The following is a 19413-nucleotide window of genomic DNA, read 5'->3' on the forward strand; positions in this document are numbered from 1 at the left end:
ACCTAGTTCAAATTAGCATTATCAATTTGTTTAGAATAATTAATTTCTTTTATAAAAATATTGTTTTCTCAGGAACAAACTTCGAAAGCGATCTCTATCAGGGTCATTAGGACCCGTTGTTATTTTGAATATTTGCTGTTATTTTAGTTTTGTACATTAGATTTCAAACTAAATTCAAATTTATTGAATTCACATTATATGCATATCAAGTTATTTGTCTGAAATCTTATTCGACTTTATGTTGATGAAATTTATCAATTATTTTATTAAAATTTTATCTTTTTTAGAAATTTGATTCTGAATGCGAATTTCGCTTAAATCAACTAGAATCAATTTTCATTTTTCATAGGATGTTTCTTATATTTCATTTTAGGCTAATTTACATCTTTACACTTTTTCTCATAAAATTTATCATTATTATTATTTTATATATTAAAAATATTTTAAAGAATTGCATGTATTACTTTTGAATTTAAATTAAATTTCTAAATTAAATTTCAACAAAAATATAATTTATTGTATATTTTAAACTTGAATTAGCATTCAATTATGTCTTAATTTAGATTTGAATCAACTCAAATCTAATTATAATATTCAAGACATATTTATTAAATCTGAATTCAAATCCAAATCCAAATCCAAATTCGATCTGAATTTGAATTTCTAAATAAAAAATCAAATTGATGAAACTTTAGAAATTAAAATTGAAATTCAATAAGGCTTCAAATTAAAATATACACTAGTTCAAATCCTGACTAATATTAAATCTCAGATTAAAATTCAGTTAAGTTCAGCTTAAACTCATATTAAATCCGATAAAAATCAAAACCCTGATTCAGAATAAATTCTCAACTTGAAATCTATTTTGAATCCCAATTAATACTTGAATTATAATTAAATTTCTAGCTTAATTTTGAATAATAGTTTTGCCTTAATTAAATGTATTTCTCGTAAAACATAAAAAATTTATAGGTTTTACACTTGCGATACTCGTTACGATTTTCACAAATATTTTAAAATTTTACAATCTTTTTTTAAATATCACAACTTAGATGGGATTTTGTTGATGAGTTTTGTGGGTCCATCCACTTTTAGTGTTGTGACCTGCGAAAATCAAAAATTCACATCAGCAAAAGGTAAAAGCATCCAAAAAAATGAGAACATGCTAAATTATTCATTTTGGTAGATTTGATAAATTATGAGACATTTTTTAAAATACATCATTTTTGTCATATAGTACGATCATTTTTTGATATATATAATACATGTAAAATGCCTATATAATACAGATCATGTATATAATATATACAATATATGTATATGTAAAACAAACTTATACAAGTCGAACCAAACCTGCCATGTCAGTGCTTGACTCATTTACCTAAACGAGCTGGCTAGTAAGTCGGATCACCGAGCTGAGCCAAATGGCTAGCTGCTGGTCTCATTTCTCAGCCCTACCTGGAGGGCTTATTGCCAAGAATACTCTCCCAACAACTGAAATAATTAGTTGTCTGACATTTACGGGTGTCAATGGATTTGGTTTGACTTGGACCCAACCTATATCAAACCTTATAAGGTCAGGGTTTGGTGATAAACAAGAAGGTCCGATTAGAATTTGGGTTGGACCCAAAGGATCCCATTAATATATGGAGTCTGGTATGGTTTGTAAAATTCCATATCAGACTCATAACTGACCCAAGTTCGGACAAAGATCCCAAATTTTACAATGTAAAAAGGATAAAAAAATTAATTTACCGTGCATGGTTGGGGTTTAGTTCATGTAATCCTTATAGGATCAGAGTTTGATTTCTCTTATGATGAGTAGAATTGGACAAGGTGTAGACCCAGTACCAGCATCTCAAATCAGGTCTGTGTCTAGTTATACCTAGATCCCAATCAAACCCGACCCATTGACACCCCTACTGGCATTTGAATTCTCCATCCTCGGGTACGTGCATCTGCATGCCCACACAAACGCAGGACACACAGATGTTATTTTGGTGCGTCCCCTGGATGCGAAAATGGCTGCCACTGTTCCGTGCTACCTCCCCTAAATGGAACAGTGACAGACGGACAAGAACAAACAAACAAAAAAGTTTTTTTTATGACAGATAGACAGAGCAGGACAGTTCATCCTGTCGGACGACAGCCGAGAGGACAAGATGTCCTGTCCACAAGCGTTCGTGATTCAAACGCTGACAATGCCCATTCTTGATGTCAAGAATGGCTAACTTGGATAATCCCGTCGAGTTTTCACTTTTTATGACCCGTCACCCTTTATATGAACACCAACAGCTACCACCAAGAGATGGGGTGAAAGGTGGTCGTACCAAAAAATGATTGTGATGTGTACCAGCCACCAACCAAGAAACAACCATCTGATTACGTTTTCCAATCTTTAGGATGTACGTCACCTATCACTATAATGGCGTGTATAAAAACCTACATAGCTCAAAAAGAGGCACTGCTTAAAGTGACCAAATAAGGCAGAAGACATGTTGCACCAGAAAGGCAATGTCTGCACACCTCCTCCAACACTCCCCGGTCATCGGTCGGTAGGGGGACCCACCAGAGGGTTTTACTAACGTGTCGTCAGTGGTGGGGGGTTTTCTCTTGGATTATCCAAAAAACCCAATGAATATGACAGATTCTAGACTACATTTTTCATGCAGCACCTACAAACAAATAATTCGTCTCAATAGAGAGGACCTTGAAGCTCAAAGTATGGAAAAAAATTTTGCGGAGTTATCATAACCATCCATTTCAATCTGAAAGCTTTTATCAAAGCACTGCAGTAGAATTTGTAAATGAAGGCCACTGCGGTAGAATTTATCAGAGCACAGTGGTAAGATATGTAAAAATGTAATCTACGAAGCTATATTCAATCTCAAGGATTAAAACCATATAATCTAGTATCAAAGCCAGGGCTTGCTATCGCATGAAATGCGTCCCAGCTTCCTTTCAAAAAGAAAACTAATGGGGAGAAAAAAGAGGCAGAAAAATAAAATAAATTTGGCAATGTAAAAAGTGGTCGTCACGGCATCTTGAAGTGCACCGGGCATCCTCAGGAACCAAGAAGTACCTGGCAACTCGGATCGAGAATAGCCAAGGGCTCTACTAATACAGCAGGTCAGGTTTTGCATGGAATCCTCACTTCTGTTATCATGGATGATTGTCTCTTAGTACCCATTTATCTGCTGTTGTGCAGATCCAAAGTAAAACTCTCGAGTATCTCTTTCCGTGGAGAAAATGGTACAGGAGCATGCCCAGGATCCACCAGCCTGCTCGGTATGCCCCTCGGGTTGGGCATCGTCTCTGTTTTTCCAGCAACAGAAACAGACCTAGAAAAGGCCTGCGCAAGTTCCATTGCAGAAGCTGCCCGCCCATAACGAGGAGCTGATGGCTCAGGTGATTTCTTCGGCTCAGGCTTGCGCCAGCTCTCAGTCTCCCGCAAGCGTTCCTGTTGCTTTTCTCCATCCTCATCATTCCTCCAATTGTCATTTCTCCATGATCCCCTCTGTGTATCCACCTTCTCTGGATCTCTATTGTCTTTCCTCTCAAAATCTCGACAATCGGATTGGAAATCAGCACGTTCAACTGGCCGGTGTCCTGTTCTATGATCTGTGGTAAAGTTTTCTGGTCTGTCAGAACGCCTGGTGTGTTGTGCAGCTGCATCCGTTTTCAAATCAGGACTCTGAAGATCAGGTTTTCCCCTTCAAAGATACAAAGGAGTGTGTCACTTATCCTTCAACGAAGAACATATCCAGAACAGATGTCCAAACCACTTGCCTTGTATCGACTTCTAATGAAACACATAGTACCTGCTGGGTGGTCGAACTGTGTCCAGACCATTAATAATGACATCATCAACCCCGCGCTCTTTCAGGACCTTTTGCCACAAAAGATTGTCACAGGAAACGAATGAAGCAAGGTCAGGAAATTACAGAAACATAAAGAAATACATGAAGAATAAAATAGCATGATCAGGATCAGAGAAAGATAAAAGAACGGGGGGCTCATACCAGCTCTCGTGGGCGTGCACCACCAAATATGGTTTTCCTACAAAGGGACAAAGGAACCATTTATCAACAAAATACCCTGAGACGCCACAGAATGAACATTATTTACCAAACTATTTGATGCACTGAAGGATCAAATCCAGTTCAACATATGATACTATGATGAATGCTCCCACCCATAAAATCAAACAAATCCGGATAACAGAAAAGAGAAAACAGCTCTATCATGAACAGGAAAAAAGGCAGAACCCAATAAGTAAAAAGCAGGTGAAATAATGTCTTCGGCTTGCAAACTAATTATATGAATGATGCTTCATAAACCATTTATTTAGAAAGAAGAGGGCATATTACTACTTGTCAGACACTAGCAAGCATATACTGAGTCCATTATTTGAGTATCTGAAAGATAGCATCTGTAACATTCAATAGAACAAATCACGACATTGATAAACTAGAAACATTTGCAAACCATGTTTATTTGTAGGACAATGAAGTCACATGTTGCATCCTTATAGCAACTCCTGGATACAGAATTTTCCATGCGCTTGAAGAAATTAAGGCCACACCTTTCCACTATCTTGGGTCAAGGAAGAGAAGCCGCAGCTTGCAAGTTCAACCAAAAGTCCTTCAACTAAACTAAGAACTAGAAAGACAGCATTTATGCAGGAGGATATTTTTGAAACAAAAAAATTCACCCGTCCAGTTTATATTTATATAAATACAAAGAGAATTTCAGAATATAGATAAGATAAAAGTTAACTAAAAATGAATCACACACGGACGAGTCTACTCAAAATGGTGTAATCTAGATAATTTAATTTACATCCAATGTTTATCCATAACCAGCTCATCTTAGATGGATACGTAAGAAAACCCCACATCCCAATCCAATATAACCTGTTTACAGCTCATGAATATGCCGGAGCATTTAGGTGAGGTTATTTTCATATTGTGCCCCATGTTTGTTAAAATTGATACATACCAGGAGTTGATTCTTCTCTTGCATAGTGATTCCTCAGCTACCATTTAAAATTGAGATGTGGCACTCCATTACATTCCTTTATGCATTACAATGATGATTATACAAAATGTCCAATTCATAGTGCACTACACCCAATTAAGATAGCATATGCTTTTGTAATCAGGTAACTTGCTGTTGGCTTAGAACTTGTGTGGATTTCAATTGTAGATTTTGCAACATGCTGCTTAAACTTTTGATATTTCTAATGTCTTGTTTCCATCGTTTTAGTGGATTGATAATGCAACATGGATCAGCACCAAATTTCTTATAAAACATTAATTAGCACATGATCTCAAGTTAGCATAATGAACAAAATAATAAAAGCATATTATCCATTATGCATGCTAATATGAATATATGTATACAATTCAACTACTAAACACATCCAGCTTCAGCGGATGCACTGCTCATACTTGTCAAAAAAAGAGAACTTTTGCCAATGAAAAGGGGAACTATCATTCACATGCACCCTCTGCAGAAAGCATCTAAAACTGTTAAGAAAGATTTGACCAAATTAAAATATCCTTGAAATAGCATACCCAGGGATACAGGTATCAAACCCACAATTGCCTGAAGTATAGCCCCATTCAACAAAGTTGTCAGCTAGCCTATCATTTTCACACCCTACATGGGTCAAATTTATACACTATCAGAAAAGGTGCTCATGCATAAGACCTAACATTGCACAAAATTCCAACAAGATTACATTGACATGCTAACAGATGTGTGGCCCTCTCATTCCCACCTCCGTGCCCATCTCATGTGTAAATCCATTCAAACCACTGGCATTCCCCGGAAGGTGCTTCATGGTAAAGCCAATATTGGAAGCATTTTAAGGATGTAATTTTCATATGAAAGTCATATCCCCCTCCCCCCCCCACCAAAAAGCAAACAGGCCCTTAGAGATGGCAAACCAATTGCCTTTAAATGAAAAGCACACTTTTTCATAGGAACAGTGTGCATTCTTTCAGTGTTATACCTAGGGATGGCAGTGGACTGAGAGACAACGGGGCTCCGCCCCGCCTCGCCCCGTTTGGACCGGGGATGAAGGGCATGAAACGGGGATGAAGGTTAAAGTCTATCCCCGTGCGGGGATGGACTTATGCTTTTCCCCGCCCCGCCACGCCCCATCCCGTCCCTAATCCTTTAAGGGATGATTATAAACTAAGGGTAAATGGGGCCCTGCCTTGCCCCCGTTTGAACCGGAGATGGAGGACATGAAACGGGGATGGAGGCGGGGGTGGAGGTTAAAATCCATCCCCATGCGGGGATGGAGGCAGGGATGGAGGTTCGGATTTTGAAACGGGGCGGAGGTGGAGACCTTGTCCCCCGCCCCCGCCCCGGTCCACTGCCATCCCTATATATATTTGCTATAGTCGACTTAGCAAAACTTTTGTTTTATTTATTTTTTTGATAAATCTAACCTTATAAATATGGTCTATATGCTTCATTTAGTATCTCTAGAATCCTACATGTGTACAGAATTTTCCTGTGATGCAAAAATTGACGGTCGTGGGGCTCAGCTTGTCTGGCAGGAGCAGTTAGTGCACGTCACCTTATGTTGGGAAGTTGTAAGTTCAAATCCCAATGGTATGGATGTATAACTGATAGGGATCTGCTTAACCCTTGCTTTCTCTGTCAAAAAAAAGTATCAGAAGCTTTTGACTAAAAATAAATAAACTTTTTTTATTTCATTGAAAAAGCATTATCCAAGGGTCAATCCCCATGATAAATCAGATATGTGGAACACGTGCACGAGGTTAAAATGAGTAAAAACAACTTACGCCACGAGATCCCAACTAGATTGTATCATATATTTATCCTGTTAATGGTACATGCTTAATATATTATAGGATTTGTGTTTCTTAATTTCTTTGGACATTGATGTCCAAATGTTTTGCTTTTTCTTACTGGGTAAAGTGGATAGGGATCCCTTCACCTAAGAGCAGATGGTGGCATAGTGAAGCTGTGATACCAAGTCTGCATGCCTAAGCTTATGCCAATTTCACTTGTTTCCACTGACCAGTTTTATTTATCAATTACCATTAGCTAGTGGATGGTAGCATGAGAGGAATTTTGTTTGCTATCTTAATCTTTTGGTAGAAGGTAGTACTACATTATTCTCTATTTTAACAATGGGATTTAAGTTGCATTTCTATTATTGCCGCCCCCTCTTTGTTTTTTAGGCCAAAACTAGGGTTTAGACCGAGGTTTCAAACAGTAGACCTATGCTGTTGGGCCTGGGGGGAAAGTCCTGACTCCTTCGTCCCAGGTTCGGGTGAGGGTGCCTTTAGCTGGTGGGCTCCTTAAGAGCTTGGGTGTTGGTGACCCCACCTGGGGTTTACCTTGCAAGGGGGCCATTAAGTGAGATGGTTCTCAGCGAGGGTTCCTTCATAAAAAAAAAAGAATATAGGCACTGCAGGCTAAGACCAGTGTTATCAGGTCTCCAATCTCAGACCGGGTTCACGTAATTAAAAAATAAGTGATTCTACTTTACCAACTAGCTTGGCGTTAAAGCTCTTATCCATTGTACAAGGAGAAGCCTTGGATTGGGTGTGTCAAGGGATCAGATCCAAAGCACTAGGATCCAGAATATCCAGACCCAAAGAAGGAAAGTGAGGAGGTGCCAAAATTGAATTCACACATAAGGATCTCTATCCAAAGCCAACTGGAAATCGTCAAGGTTATCTCACCTAACAGAAACGGGTCCTAAAATCATGGTCAGAATTACCACTTATGATGTTTGTAAACTTATAACATCATTCTTGTATACATAGATAAATAAATATCACTAGAAAAATCATCCATCCATTTATTCAAACCTTCCAGCTCTGTTAGGATGCATATTTGATGGTAGATTCTAGGAAGATGCAATTTGAGCTTACCATCCAACACAACAAATGGTGACATGACAACACCTAGCAGAGGACCTTCTATTCTCGAAGCATGTGGATCCTGATCCCCTCACCACTTTGAAGCTCTGCACCCCAAGACCATTACCATTCAACATCCCCAAGTGTGGACCCCATTCCCCAAAATGCACATCCTTTTCTCCTTGGGCAGGAGTTGGCTTGGCTGCTTGTTCCAGGACTTTGTAGATTGTGTCCTAAATCCTATATCTCCGATATGAAGATTTGAGGTGGCATGGCACATGCTGATGAGGCACATACCCTGCACCAAGGTCCCAAGCAATTGCCCCAAAGGGGTTTGGTGTAGTGGGATGGAGCCTAGGCCGCTAGGTAGGCAGTCTAGGTTTAAATATTACGAGTGTTACCCCCTTACAGGAAGAGGCAAGCTTATGGAGTTTTAAGCTGTCAATCTTTTGTCTTTTCAAAATTAATGTGTTTACTTTTTTGTCATTGGTTGAACTTTGCACACTTATGACAAAGAGAGACATTAGTAAACATTCTAATTTTGACTAAAATACCTTTGGTTAAAATCCCTGTATCAGAGTCAAGGAGTTCTAAGCCTTCTTAAACTTAAGTGCATTCTTGTCCAAAAAATTGACATTTTCAAGCTTTGCACTTATGAATTAAAATAAAGGTCTAGGGATGGCAGTGGACCGGGGACAACGGGCCTGCCTCGCCCCGTTTGGATCGGGGATGAAGGGCATGAAATGGTGATGGAGGTGGGGATGAAGGTTAAAATCTATCCCCGTGCGGGGACGGACTTACGCTCCCCCCCCCCCCCCGTGTCACAATCCCCGCCTTGCCCTGTCCCACCCCGTCAAGGGATGACTATAGACCGAGGTGAAACGGGGCCCCACCTCGCCCCCGTTTGGATCGGGATGGAGGACTTGAAACGGGGATGAAGGTGGGGGTGGAGGTTAAAATCCATCCTCGTGCGGGGATGGAGGCAGGGATGGAGGTTTGGATTTTGAGATAGGGCGGGGGTGGAGACCTTGTCCACTGCCATCCCTAGTTATACCTACCATCACACAACTGGAAAGAACCATTCTTAATGATTCATAAATTCCCCCCCTACAATACACTCCTTATGAATAGCCTATATTAAATCTCTCACCTGATCTTTGATATATGGGAAAGAGTGATCTCAAATTTCTATATGAACCTCCTATATATTACAGCAAGTTCTTGTTCTTATGCAAAGCATGGATCAAGAAACAATCCAGCCTCAATTTGTGGAAAGTGTGCACCATTATGGAGCAACATGCACCCAAGATCACATGATATATGTCCAATTTTTTATCAAAGTGCCTCCATGATTTAAAATAACAATAATAATAAGTTTGATCTTACACCCATTTAGCTAAACAAAACCTTTTTTGCTATATGAGCCTTTCTGCATTTTTTCCTAGATGATGTTCAATGAAGTGAGCAGCAAAATATGCAATTCATAGTTACCAGAAGTGCCCTATAGGAGGGAAGCACACTTCCAAAGCAGGAAGCACCACACTTCCCCGGAAACTCACTTCCCACTCGCTTCTCAATTTGCTTCCTTCTCACTTCCAAAGAAGGAAGTGCCACACTTCCCCAGAAACTCACTTCCCATTGGTGGGAAGCGCACTTCCCACACGCTTCTAAAATTGCTTCCTTCTCACTTCCCTTTCGTCTCCCACTCGCTTCCCCTTGTTTTTTTGTGTTTTTCATGTTATCCCCCCCCCCCTCTCAATTCCATCACGTTTCCTTTTCTGCTTCTCACACGCTTCCAAAACGAATCCCACTTCCCGCTTCACACTACTTTTTAACACTCACTCCACGCTTCCACTTCATGCATCACTTCCCGTATCTGTTTTGCTTTATGATAACTATGATGCAATTCTGGATATGCTTTCAGGTACAAGAGTCTTTTCATAATCAAAGACCTTATGGTACATCACATAAAATTCTTGCATTAAATCATTGTGTCCAAGCAACAATCTTCCACATTTAATTTAAAATCTGTTTTCAATAGAGGGAATAATTCTGGTAGCCTTGTGGTAGAATCTACAAATGAAGCATCTGTTACAAATCCAGATGCTAGTTCTCATGCAACAACGTAAAAGATGGTTCTACACCAGCAGGTTGTAGCAACTCCACTTACCTGATCAGATATATCTGTTCAAATGTGCAAATGCATACAAACACTTTTGCCAAGTCAAGGTTAAGGAGGGTATCCTTTTTGGCCCTACCCATCATGATAATTTCCAATGTCTTTGAGTTGGCAGCACCATTCAAAACTCTTCATGACACCATGGGTCATCCACACTTAGATAAGCTCATAGTAGACTTATAAATTATACTTTGAAGTATTTTGATAGAGAAGTCGCAATCAGAAGCTTGTAATTTCCTTACTTAATAAGAAAGCAGGAGCCCGAGGAAGATTGCAAGACACTAGATGAACTTTTGGAGATTACAGTAGGCAACACAACATGACATAAGACAAGCTAGATAAATTAAGACTATAGCAGAGTTTAAAATCTCTACTGCAAATACTTCTCTGACATTAGAATATCTGCCTACCTAAATGAGAATCAAGATAGATGAACTAGCATCACACCTAAACCTTTACCTGTTTTGCCTAAATAAAAAATTGCATGCTAATATAATGTAGGGTATAGACCTTAATAAAATAGAAACTCATAATAGTACATCACATAGCCATTTTCATCAACACACTCATTTAGCTGCTTATTTGAAAAGAAAGTGCCTAGCCATCCTTAAAATGTTATTTAGCTACAAGTGATGCTGTCATTTATTTATTAGTATTTATATGTGATATACAAATTTTAGATTGGAATACAACGTGACTTTCTATTCAATCATCCACAACTCATGTTGCATCTTACAAATAGAAATGACCCTCAGTTGAGTTGGAACCTTCACTGAATCCAAGTAGAACTAAGAAATCATGATTTTGGCCAGCCTACCACAATGTGCAACTGTCAATAGGAAAGGCCAATTCTATATACATGAACCGTTTAGGTAGGGCTCATCAACTTTTCTAAACATGAGTCGAGTTTTAGAAATAAAAAATGAAGCAAGGATAACTGCCATCCCCGATTTCTGAGTCTAAAGTAATCAGCAGCTGAGCAAAGTAATATCATGGCATTTCCTCTATTTTATAATTGAAACCTCCAACTTGCAATCCCATTGTGTGGCCCAATAGTTCAAATGAATCTTCCCACCATGCTGGGGTCTGCCTCTGGTAAACCTAGCAACCTGCTGCCTAAAAGTCATGACTCATGAGCCTACAAAATACTCTATCCAAGTTTTTTTTTCTTTCCTTCGTTTGCATAGCAAACAAAGAGTAGCTCTCCAAATTTTTACTTCACAGATGATGAGAAAGGAATAAATTTACCAACCAAGTGTAATATTCAAACTATCAATGGAAAATGGCATAAAGGAAACATATAATGCCCAATTATCCCCCAACAAACATAACAAAGAAGAACAGCCAATTAGACAAAAAATTTCATAATATCTACCACTGAGAACATCTACAGACCTTTCTCTTTCAACAATCTTATTCGATTGCTCCAATGGCTGTGAACGTGGCTTCAAATTCAATCTGGGGCGTTCAGTCACTCTGTTATATTCATCTGTCACAGGCGAACATGATGTTGGTGGGCGATTCACATTCACAATTGCTTCATCATGCATTTCCACATTGTCTGAATCAGTTGGCTAAGGATTGCCACAAAAGTGAAGACAAAAATCAATCAAAACTAGTCATTAGCATTGTGGAAGCATGAAGAACACCAAGCGAACACGAAAGAATAATACCTGTTTATAGTCATTTACGTAAGAATCTTGAGGCTCCATCGGCTTTGTTCTTGGAAGAAGCTTCATCTTTGGCCTCTCTGAGACTTCACCCTGCGGCTGACCCAGATTCCCTTCAGCTGAAACAGGCCGAACCAATCTGGATCTCTCCCTTTCATACTCTTCGATTTCTGCCCCCCTAGCAGGAACGAAATCCTCACCGTACCTCCTACTCTCATTATACCCCCGGACATCCACTTGATCCATATCAACAGCTGGGGTAGATTCCATCTTGATGGAATAAGATCGAGAAGGACTGGTCTCACTGTACCTACTATTTCCAAAGTTATTGTTACCCTCAAATTTAGCTGCTCTGGTTTCGAACCCTGGCTGGTAGATCGATGACTGAGATGGATGTGACGAGATCACGAGCTTCGATTGCCATATCCCAGAGGAGACCTTCTCTACAGCACTGGCACTTGCAAGCCTTGACGCAGCAGACGCAGTCTGCGCTGCCAGTAGAACAGGTGCCTGAGCCAACTCGTCATGAACCCCTAGCTCGTGCCTCCCCCAAGCGTTTGGAACTCCAGAATGACTTCCATTCCCTGAAGTCGGCCTAGCTGAAACCACAGCCGCAGCTGTCCTCGGTGCTTGAGTTCCGGAGATCTGCGGCAGGACAGAGACCTTCATCTCAGGCAGCTTCGGATCGGGATGGTTAGGCACGAATCGATCAGATCTCGAGACCTGAAGGTAGTCGTCATCGCCCGAGCTCCTCCTCGGGCCGGAATCGAGAGGCTTCCGCTCATCCTCATCGAAGTTCCGGCCAATATGCACCGGATGTGAAAAAAAAGACGGCTTCTCGTCATAATTCCGGGATGCTCCCGAAGATCCAGGGCGCCGATGGTCTGAACGGTTGATAGGGCTCCCCCAGGGAGCCGGATTCGTCCGGTCAAGACCGTGCCGGTCGAAATTCCTTACGACGCTGCACAAGGACATCAATTTAGGGTTTTCGAATATCTCAGAAACCCGTAACCAGAAAAAAAAAAACCAAAAACGAACGAAAATACAGAAGAAAAAAAATAGAAGATCGACGCCTACACGCCGGGAGCTGAGGGTAAATGGAGGTCAGAAGGGATGGATCCACCGTGAAAATCCTTGAGAGTCATTGTGGAGCCACTGAACGCCTTCTTCTTCGACATTTCCCTTCCTCTTCTTCTTCTTTTGTTCTTATTCTCCTCTCTCTCTCTCTCTCTCTCTCTCTGCGAGGACTCTCCGACTAGAAGAGAGGAAGAAGAAGGCTCAAAAGGAGAGAGAGAGAAACCAGAAGCCTTCGACCAGAGGACCTCTGAGGGGATCTGTGATTTATAACGCCTGCCTTACCTTGATGAAAAGACTAAAATATCCCCAATCTAATGTCTTACGTACGTCGGTTTATCGTAAACGGGTCGTACTCGGTTCGGATTCTAAGCATTATTGGGTCCGACCTAATCAAATTTAGATTAACAGCATAGTCACAAAAAATCTCGATCTTGGGAAGATATTGGCCAGCGAAAGTCTCATGATATTTTTAAAAAATTGAGTGTTTTTTCTCATGAAAATATTGACATATATAAATATATAATTTTTATAAAAACAATAATGAAAACCTATATAATTGCAAGTTCTAATCCCAATGGTATAATTGTGTAACTGGTAGGGGTCTGCCTAACCCCAGTTTTCTTTGTCCAAAAAAATAATAATGAAAACTTAAATAATATAAAAATAAGAAAAAATTGCTTTTATCCTGTTATTATTAGGTTAAAAATGTGAGTTTTTTTCAAAACAAACCATATTTTGAAATCATTGGGTTTTTTTAGGGATGCAAACAGGGTCAGATCTAGGCATTATTGAGTCCGACTTAATCGGGTATGGCCTAATCGAGTTTGGTTTCAGATTTGAATTTGGATAGAATTAGATAAAACCAAATCCAGATACAACTAGCTTAAAACCCGATATGTACGCTTAATGAGGTCGGGTTTTGTTGGATTCGGTTTCAGGTTTGAATGCAAAAGTCAATACTGAATGTGAATTTGATTGTTAATCGGATCCAAATCTGGCTGCCAAACCTGACTAATTGGATATGGATTTGAGTCAAATGTCGGGTTACATCTCACCCGTTGACATCCTTAGTTTTTTTGACATATATTACTAATATTTTGAAAGAAAATTGGTGATACTTGTTACTGTGATTCGAGGTGGGTGGAAAGAAGTAAAACCAAATCTAGGTTCCCTTAGCCAATCGGATATATCTTATCTGTAATCAGATCAGATTATCCATCAAATGTGGATTCAGATCAAATCTGGATTTGATTACTAATTCGTTCTACTATTGAAACCAATTAATCAGATTTGGATTCGGTTTGAGATTCAACCCAAACCCAAACCCAAACCGTTGGCATCCTAAATTGCCCACGTGAAGACCTTGCTAAATGGCCAAGGATGCCCCATGTGATTAAGGGGGGCAACCAGGTCGGAAACAAGCTAGTTCGTGTTGGATCCAATCTAGATTTTAAGGACCAAGTTTGAGTTTAGATTCGGATCTAAAATGGATTCAATGTAGAAGACTTGGATTCAAATACGATCAGGTTAAAAGAAGGGTTACTAAAAATCTTACAGAAAGTACGGGTGTCAATGGTTAGGGTTTGACCCAGACCTGATCCATACCAAACCCTATAGGGTTGGGGTTTGGTGATAAACATGAAGGCTCGAAGGGTCTGATTAATATAAGCTGTCGGGTAAGGTTTGTGAAAATTCATACCAGACTCGGGCCCGACCGATTAAAATCCACAATTTCTCAATGTAAAAATGATAAAAAATTTACCGTGTTTGATTCATGTAATCTTTATAGGATCTGGGTATGGTTTCTTATATGGTGGGTCTGATTAGACCCAGGTCCATACCGGATACCATCATCTCAAATCTGGTTTGGGTATGGTTTCACTTGGGTCTGAACCAAACCCAACCCAACCCGTTAGCACCCCTATGCATCTATTTGAATTTCAATCAAGATTTTAAGATCCATGTCCGAAAATAAATACCGGATTGGATTGAAAGTTTAATTGGATCCAATCCATGCAGCTCAACCGTCAAGGGCATACTTATAAAAGAAATTTTGAAGTGTTCAAATATAAATGCCCATCATTTTAAAGGGGATGGTTGCACAAAAAATTGTGCATTAAGCACCCACCATCCCACACACCTGACAGGCCTGTCCCAAAGATGAAGGGTGATCAAGTGCTTAATGCACAAATATTTGTGAAATCATATTGCACCTGATCAGGTTGGTTTTAAGCTATTTCTGGCAACTTTTATTTGGTAGGGAAATTGACAAATTGATATTTTTCCAAATGTAGTGTTTGGCTTTGGATGGATTTGGCTTTTCAATCATTTGTTGTTTGAGAAGTGGGGTTAGGAAAACAAGCCTAGCTGCTTGTGACTCAGCTCAACAAGCCAGGCGGACTCAATTGACTTAGTTTTTTTTGACGGGATGTGCCCAATCAAGCCCGGGTTTATCGAGCTCATTGTTTATCTTTATCAAAAAGAGTCTTCTATGTTGAATGCCAGACTTATCATATGTGAACAACAAAGCTCATAACAACAGTGTTTAAGTTCTTACAGGTCTACTATAAGGACATGATTTTAAGCATGGTGAGGCAACCATTTCTTGATAACATACTAAAATCGTAAATGAAAAGCTAGTGCTTATCTATATGAGAAGAATAGAACCATTAAATAAAATTTCTCTCTTCTTTTTTATAGGCAAGCTGGGGTTAGACAGACCCCACCAGTTAGTTACACAACATACCCATTGGGTTTTGAACTTGCAACATCCCAACACATGGTGACTTACACTAACAGCTCCTACCAAACTAGGGGAGCCCGATTAGTATAAAATTTGTCTCTCTTGGCAAAATGTGGGATCTACTCAAGTTGACCCACCATGACTAAAGTTGAGACAAGTATTTCAGTGGTTGTTTCCTTTTAAGTCGAAAGATCTAGGCCTCCTAAAAAAAAAAATCCAATGAATTCTTCATTTGCTTCCACCACCACTAACGCAAGAAAGAATAGATTTTGAAAAAGACAATGCAGAGTTCTCTAAGGTTGAGAGGGACAAAGCCAAATCTTTTCATATTTGGGCAAGCATCTTATTGATTACTCATGCCTCCCATGATATTTAGCATGCGTCATATCTCGACTCATTGGTTTAACCCCATCAGAGGCATTTTCCTATCATAGAGAATATCATAGAAAGAAGAGGGGGGGGGGGGGCTTTCAATAGAATAGCTCAAAAATCCATGTCATTTTACGGGGCCCACATGTGCATTGTTTTCACGAGGAAAGTTGGAAACCCCTCTCCCTAATTACTATGGTAACGTTTCATCGAACTCATTTTCAGTCGCAAAGCAACACAAAGTCTCCCTTCACATGAGACAAACACACCCATTGAAAGTCATGTACTCTATCTAGTTGTAGTATGTTATATTTGTGACATGCATTACACCTAATTGTATCTACATAAACTCGAGACGAGTTGCTAAACACCCTTTAGTCGTACTCAACTCATCTTTAAGCTAAAGAAGTTGACTTGGCTCATCAACTACACAAACTAAACATGAACAAGTTCATGACAAGCCAAAGTGAACTGATCCACAGGCTACTTGATTTCTTTCGCATCCTTGTTTACAAGTCATCAAAGATGTTTGAAAGAGCACCAAAACGGCATTGATTTGTAATTTTTTGTAATTGGATTGGGGAAATGAGAGAGATTTGAGTATTTAGCATCTCTCATGTCCTAAATGGTGTAGAGCATTTAGATTTTGTGAATCTTCTTTGATGCCCTCCATTTGGCCTCCAAAATAGCCTTGTTTTCTTGAGTGAGTTATGTAAATCTTTTTTTTGAACTTTCTAGTTAAAGTTATCCGTGAAAAAGCATAAGTTTATTTGAAATTTTGAATAGGTTAAATATTTTATATAATTGAAGCATTAAACATTTTCAAAGATCCATGAGTATTTTAATTATAACATGCAATTAAGGCATATTTCACATCTATAAAATTGAGTATTTTTGTGTGTTGTTACTAGGGGTGGCAAAACCTCACACGACCCCCCAACCCCCCTCTTAGGGGGGTTCTAGTTTGGCTATAAATGGGTTCGTGTCATAAATGGGTCAACCCGCCTAACCCGTTTATTAAACGAGTCGGTTCGTGTTAGGGGTATGCCAACCCGCCAACTCGGCTGACCCGTTTAATAAACGTGTTAGGCAGGCAGATCAACCCGTTTATTAAACGGGTTGGCGGGTCGTGTCAGGTTACCCGTTTAATAAATGGGCCGGGTTCGAGTTTGGCTATAAACGGGTTCGTGTCATAAATGGGTCAACCCGCCTAACCCGTTTATTAAACGAGTCGATTCGTGTTAGGGGTATGCCAACTCGGCTGACCCGTTTAATAAATGGGTTAGGCAGGCAGATCAACCCATTTACCCGAACCTGACCCGCCAACCCGTTTACCCCACCTAACCCATTTATTAAACGGGTTGGCGGGTCGTGTCGGGTTACCCGTTTAATAAATGGGTCGGGTTCATGTTTGCCACAGCCGACCCGTTTAATAAACGGGTCGGGTTCGTGTTGAGGTATGCTGACCCGCCAACCCGACCCGATTGCCACCCCTAGTTGTTACCATCCTTTAGGTTTAAATAGTCTTAATTTAAAAAGACCCCTTAATTGCTTTAACTTATATATTTTGAAGCAAAACTTATAACTATATTGATTTCAATTTTTAAAAATTTATATTATTTAAGTTGTCACCAATATAGTATGATATTTTTAAATACACAACATCTGTTAGAGATCACAAAATCATATCATAATATAATAAATGATTATACAAATGTTTTCATCATATAAAAAATTATATGCTTTATTTATTGACTTTTATTATTCATTAGAAAAAAAAAATCATAGCTTATACTTTCAACATGTGCATGTAAATATGATATTTCGAATTTTGCTGGATATACAATTTTAGTTAAATGTAAACTTTGTGAAAAGTATAAAGTTAGAAATTTATATGTAAACTAGGTTACGTTTAATCAATTAAAAATTTAGTTTAGTTGTGTAATTATATAAACACGAAATGGTTGTAATACATGTGCCAAATAATTGTAGATATGCATGCTCATAGGGCACATAAACGAGTGGCTCAGGTGGGTTTGGTTCCGAAGCAAAATTGACTAGTACAAGGATATGTGTTTTCATCATCCTACTATTATTGCTAAGCTAAAATTCAATGTATAAGTACAATGATAATCTACTATAAGACAATCAACGATAAAACTATTGATTTCTATCATGATTAGTATTAACTAATCAACTTGTTAATAAAAAAAACATGTCAAGTGATCTAAAATCATTGCATATAAAAATATGTTAATATAAATTCACATAAAAATGCATAAAGTGACTTATTTTTGTAAAATCATATGTAAATACTGATTTTAAATGTATGATATGATTTATGGTAAACAAAATGATTCAAATTATTGATTCATATTTGTTCATGCTTAAATCAACAATTATCGTTTTGATAAAGAATAAAATATGTATCAACTTAGTCAATGTTGTTAGATCAAGTTTAAGATGTTCTTGAGATACCATGATCAAATATATTTCATTTTAATATTATATGATTTTTTATTTAAAGAATAATTCAATTCAATTTTGTTTTAGGCTATGTTTGGGAGCCTGCCATCAGAGTTGGCTGGATTTCACAACACCAAAATTGTTTAGGAGCATAGGAATGTTTTTTAGCCTAAATTTTATAAAAATTTCACATCCATATAGATTGTAAAACGTGTTTATGTGTGTTACATATGGCTGATTTGTATAAATCATACATGTACATGATTAGGTTACCTTAAAATAAACTAAATAAAATATAAAGAAAAACTTGTTCATGTAAAAATTTAAAAGAAAATCAAGCTTTATTTGCAATCAACATAGGGTCAAGAATGAAAACAAAGTAGACTTGCAAATGCTTGCAAGTAATGATCGACGAAAAAGATAGGTAACGGGGATACACAAAAGTGAAGTAATAGGGATGACATATGATATTTTCTTTTCCCTTATATTAAATCCATTAAGATGGATGCTTTATGTCAAGATATTAATTAACTGGATATCCCTCAATCAAGATGATGCAAACACAATCATCATACTTCTTGAACATTATAATACTTGTATTAACTATAATGCAATGTTAAATGTTAAGTGATATGGTCTTTATTATCATGTTATATACATGAATTTGTATATACGGGGCAATTCAATCTCCTACTTTCTTAAGTATTTCAATGAAACATAGTTGCAATTGTTTTTTATCATGGCATATGTATTCTTCATAGTTTATTTTGTAGTAAAAATGTTATATTCAAATGTATTTTAGTGGGCTACAAAATAAATCTCATATTGCACTATAACTTTATCACAAAAACCAAGTTTTGTTGCAAAACTAATTTGATCTAGTGTTTTTTTTTGATAAACGAGCTAGAAGATGACCTCCATTAGAATCACACTCGATGCTTCTTGGTTACATTAGTGTGACCTAATCATTTACTTATCGCATTGAACCCCATGAAA

General features: G+C 38.4%; 1 protein-coding gene across 1 annotated transcript; it reads right to left on the minus strand.

The window, feature by feature from the left end:
• Positions 1–2849: 2849 nt before the first annotated feature.
• LOC149823021 (uncharacterized) lies at positions 2850–13056 on the minus strand. Its single transcript, XM_089980500.1, has 6 exons — positions 12840–13056; positions 11766–12723; positions 11488–11666; positions 4023–4059; positions 3822–3889; positions 2850–3713 (listed from the first exon to the last, which is right to left on the minus strand). Exons 1-6 carry the CDS (start codon positions 12938–12940, stop codon positions 3191–3193), a joined length of 1866 nt encoding a protein of 621 aa, XP_089836626.1. The 5' UTR covers positions 12941–13056; the 3' UTR covers positions 2850–3190.
• Between the last annotated feature and the right edge of the window lie 6357 nt (positions 13057–19413).

This window comes from Nuphar pumila, chromosome 11 (genome assembly GCF_984573655.1).
Source record: "Nuphar pumila chromosome 11, dmNupPumi1.hap1.1, whole genome shotgun sequence".
Lineage (NCBI taxonomy): Eukaryota > Viridiplantae > Streptophyta > Magnoliopsida > Nymphaeales > Nymphaeaceae > Nuphar > Nuphar pumila.

Coding starts and splice junctions, on each gene's coding strand:
- LOC149823021 (XM_089980500.1), bottom strand. CDS start 12,940: ATGTCGAAGAAGAAGGCGTTCAGTGGCTCCACAATGACTCTCAAGGAT. Junction 4,060..11,487: donor AAGATTGTTGAAAGAGAAAG/GTCTGTAGATGT, acceptor GTCCCTTTGTAG/GAAAACCATATTTGGTGGTG. Junction 3,890..4,022: donor GTGCACGCCCACGAGAGCTG/GTATGAGCCCCC, acceptor TTGTGGCAAAAG/GTCCTGAAAGAGCGCGGGGT.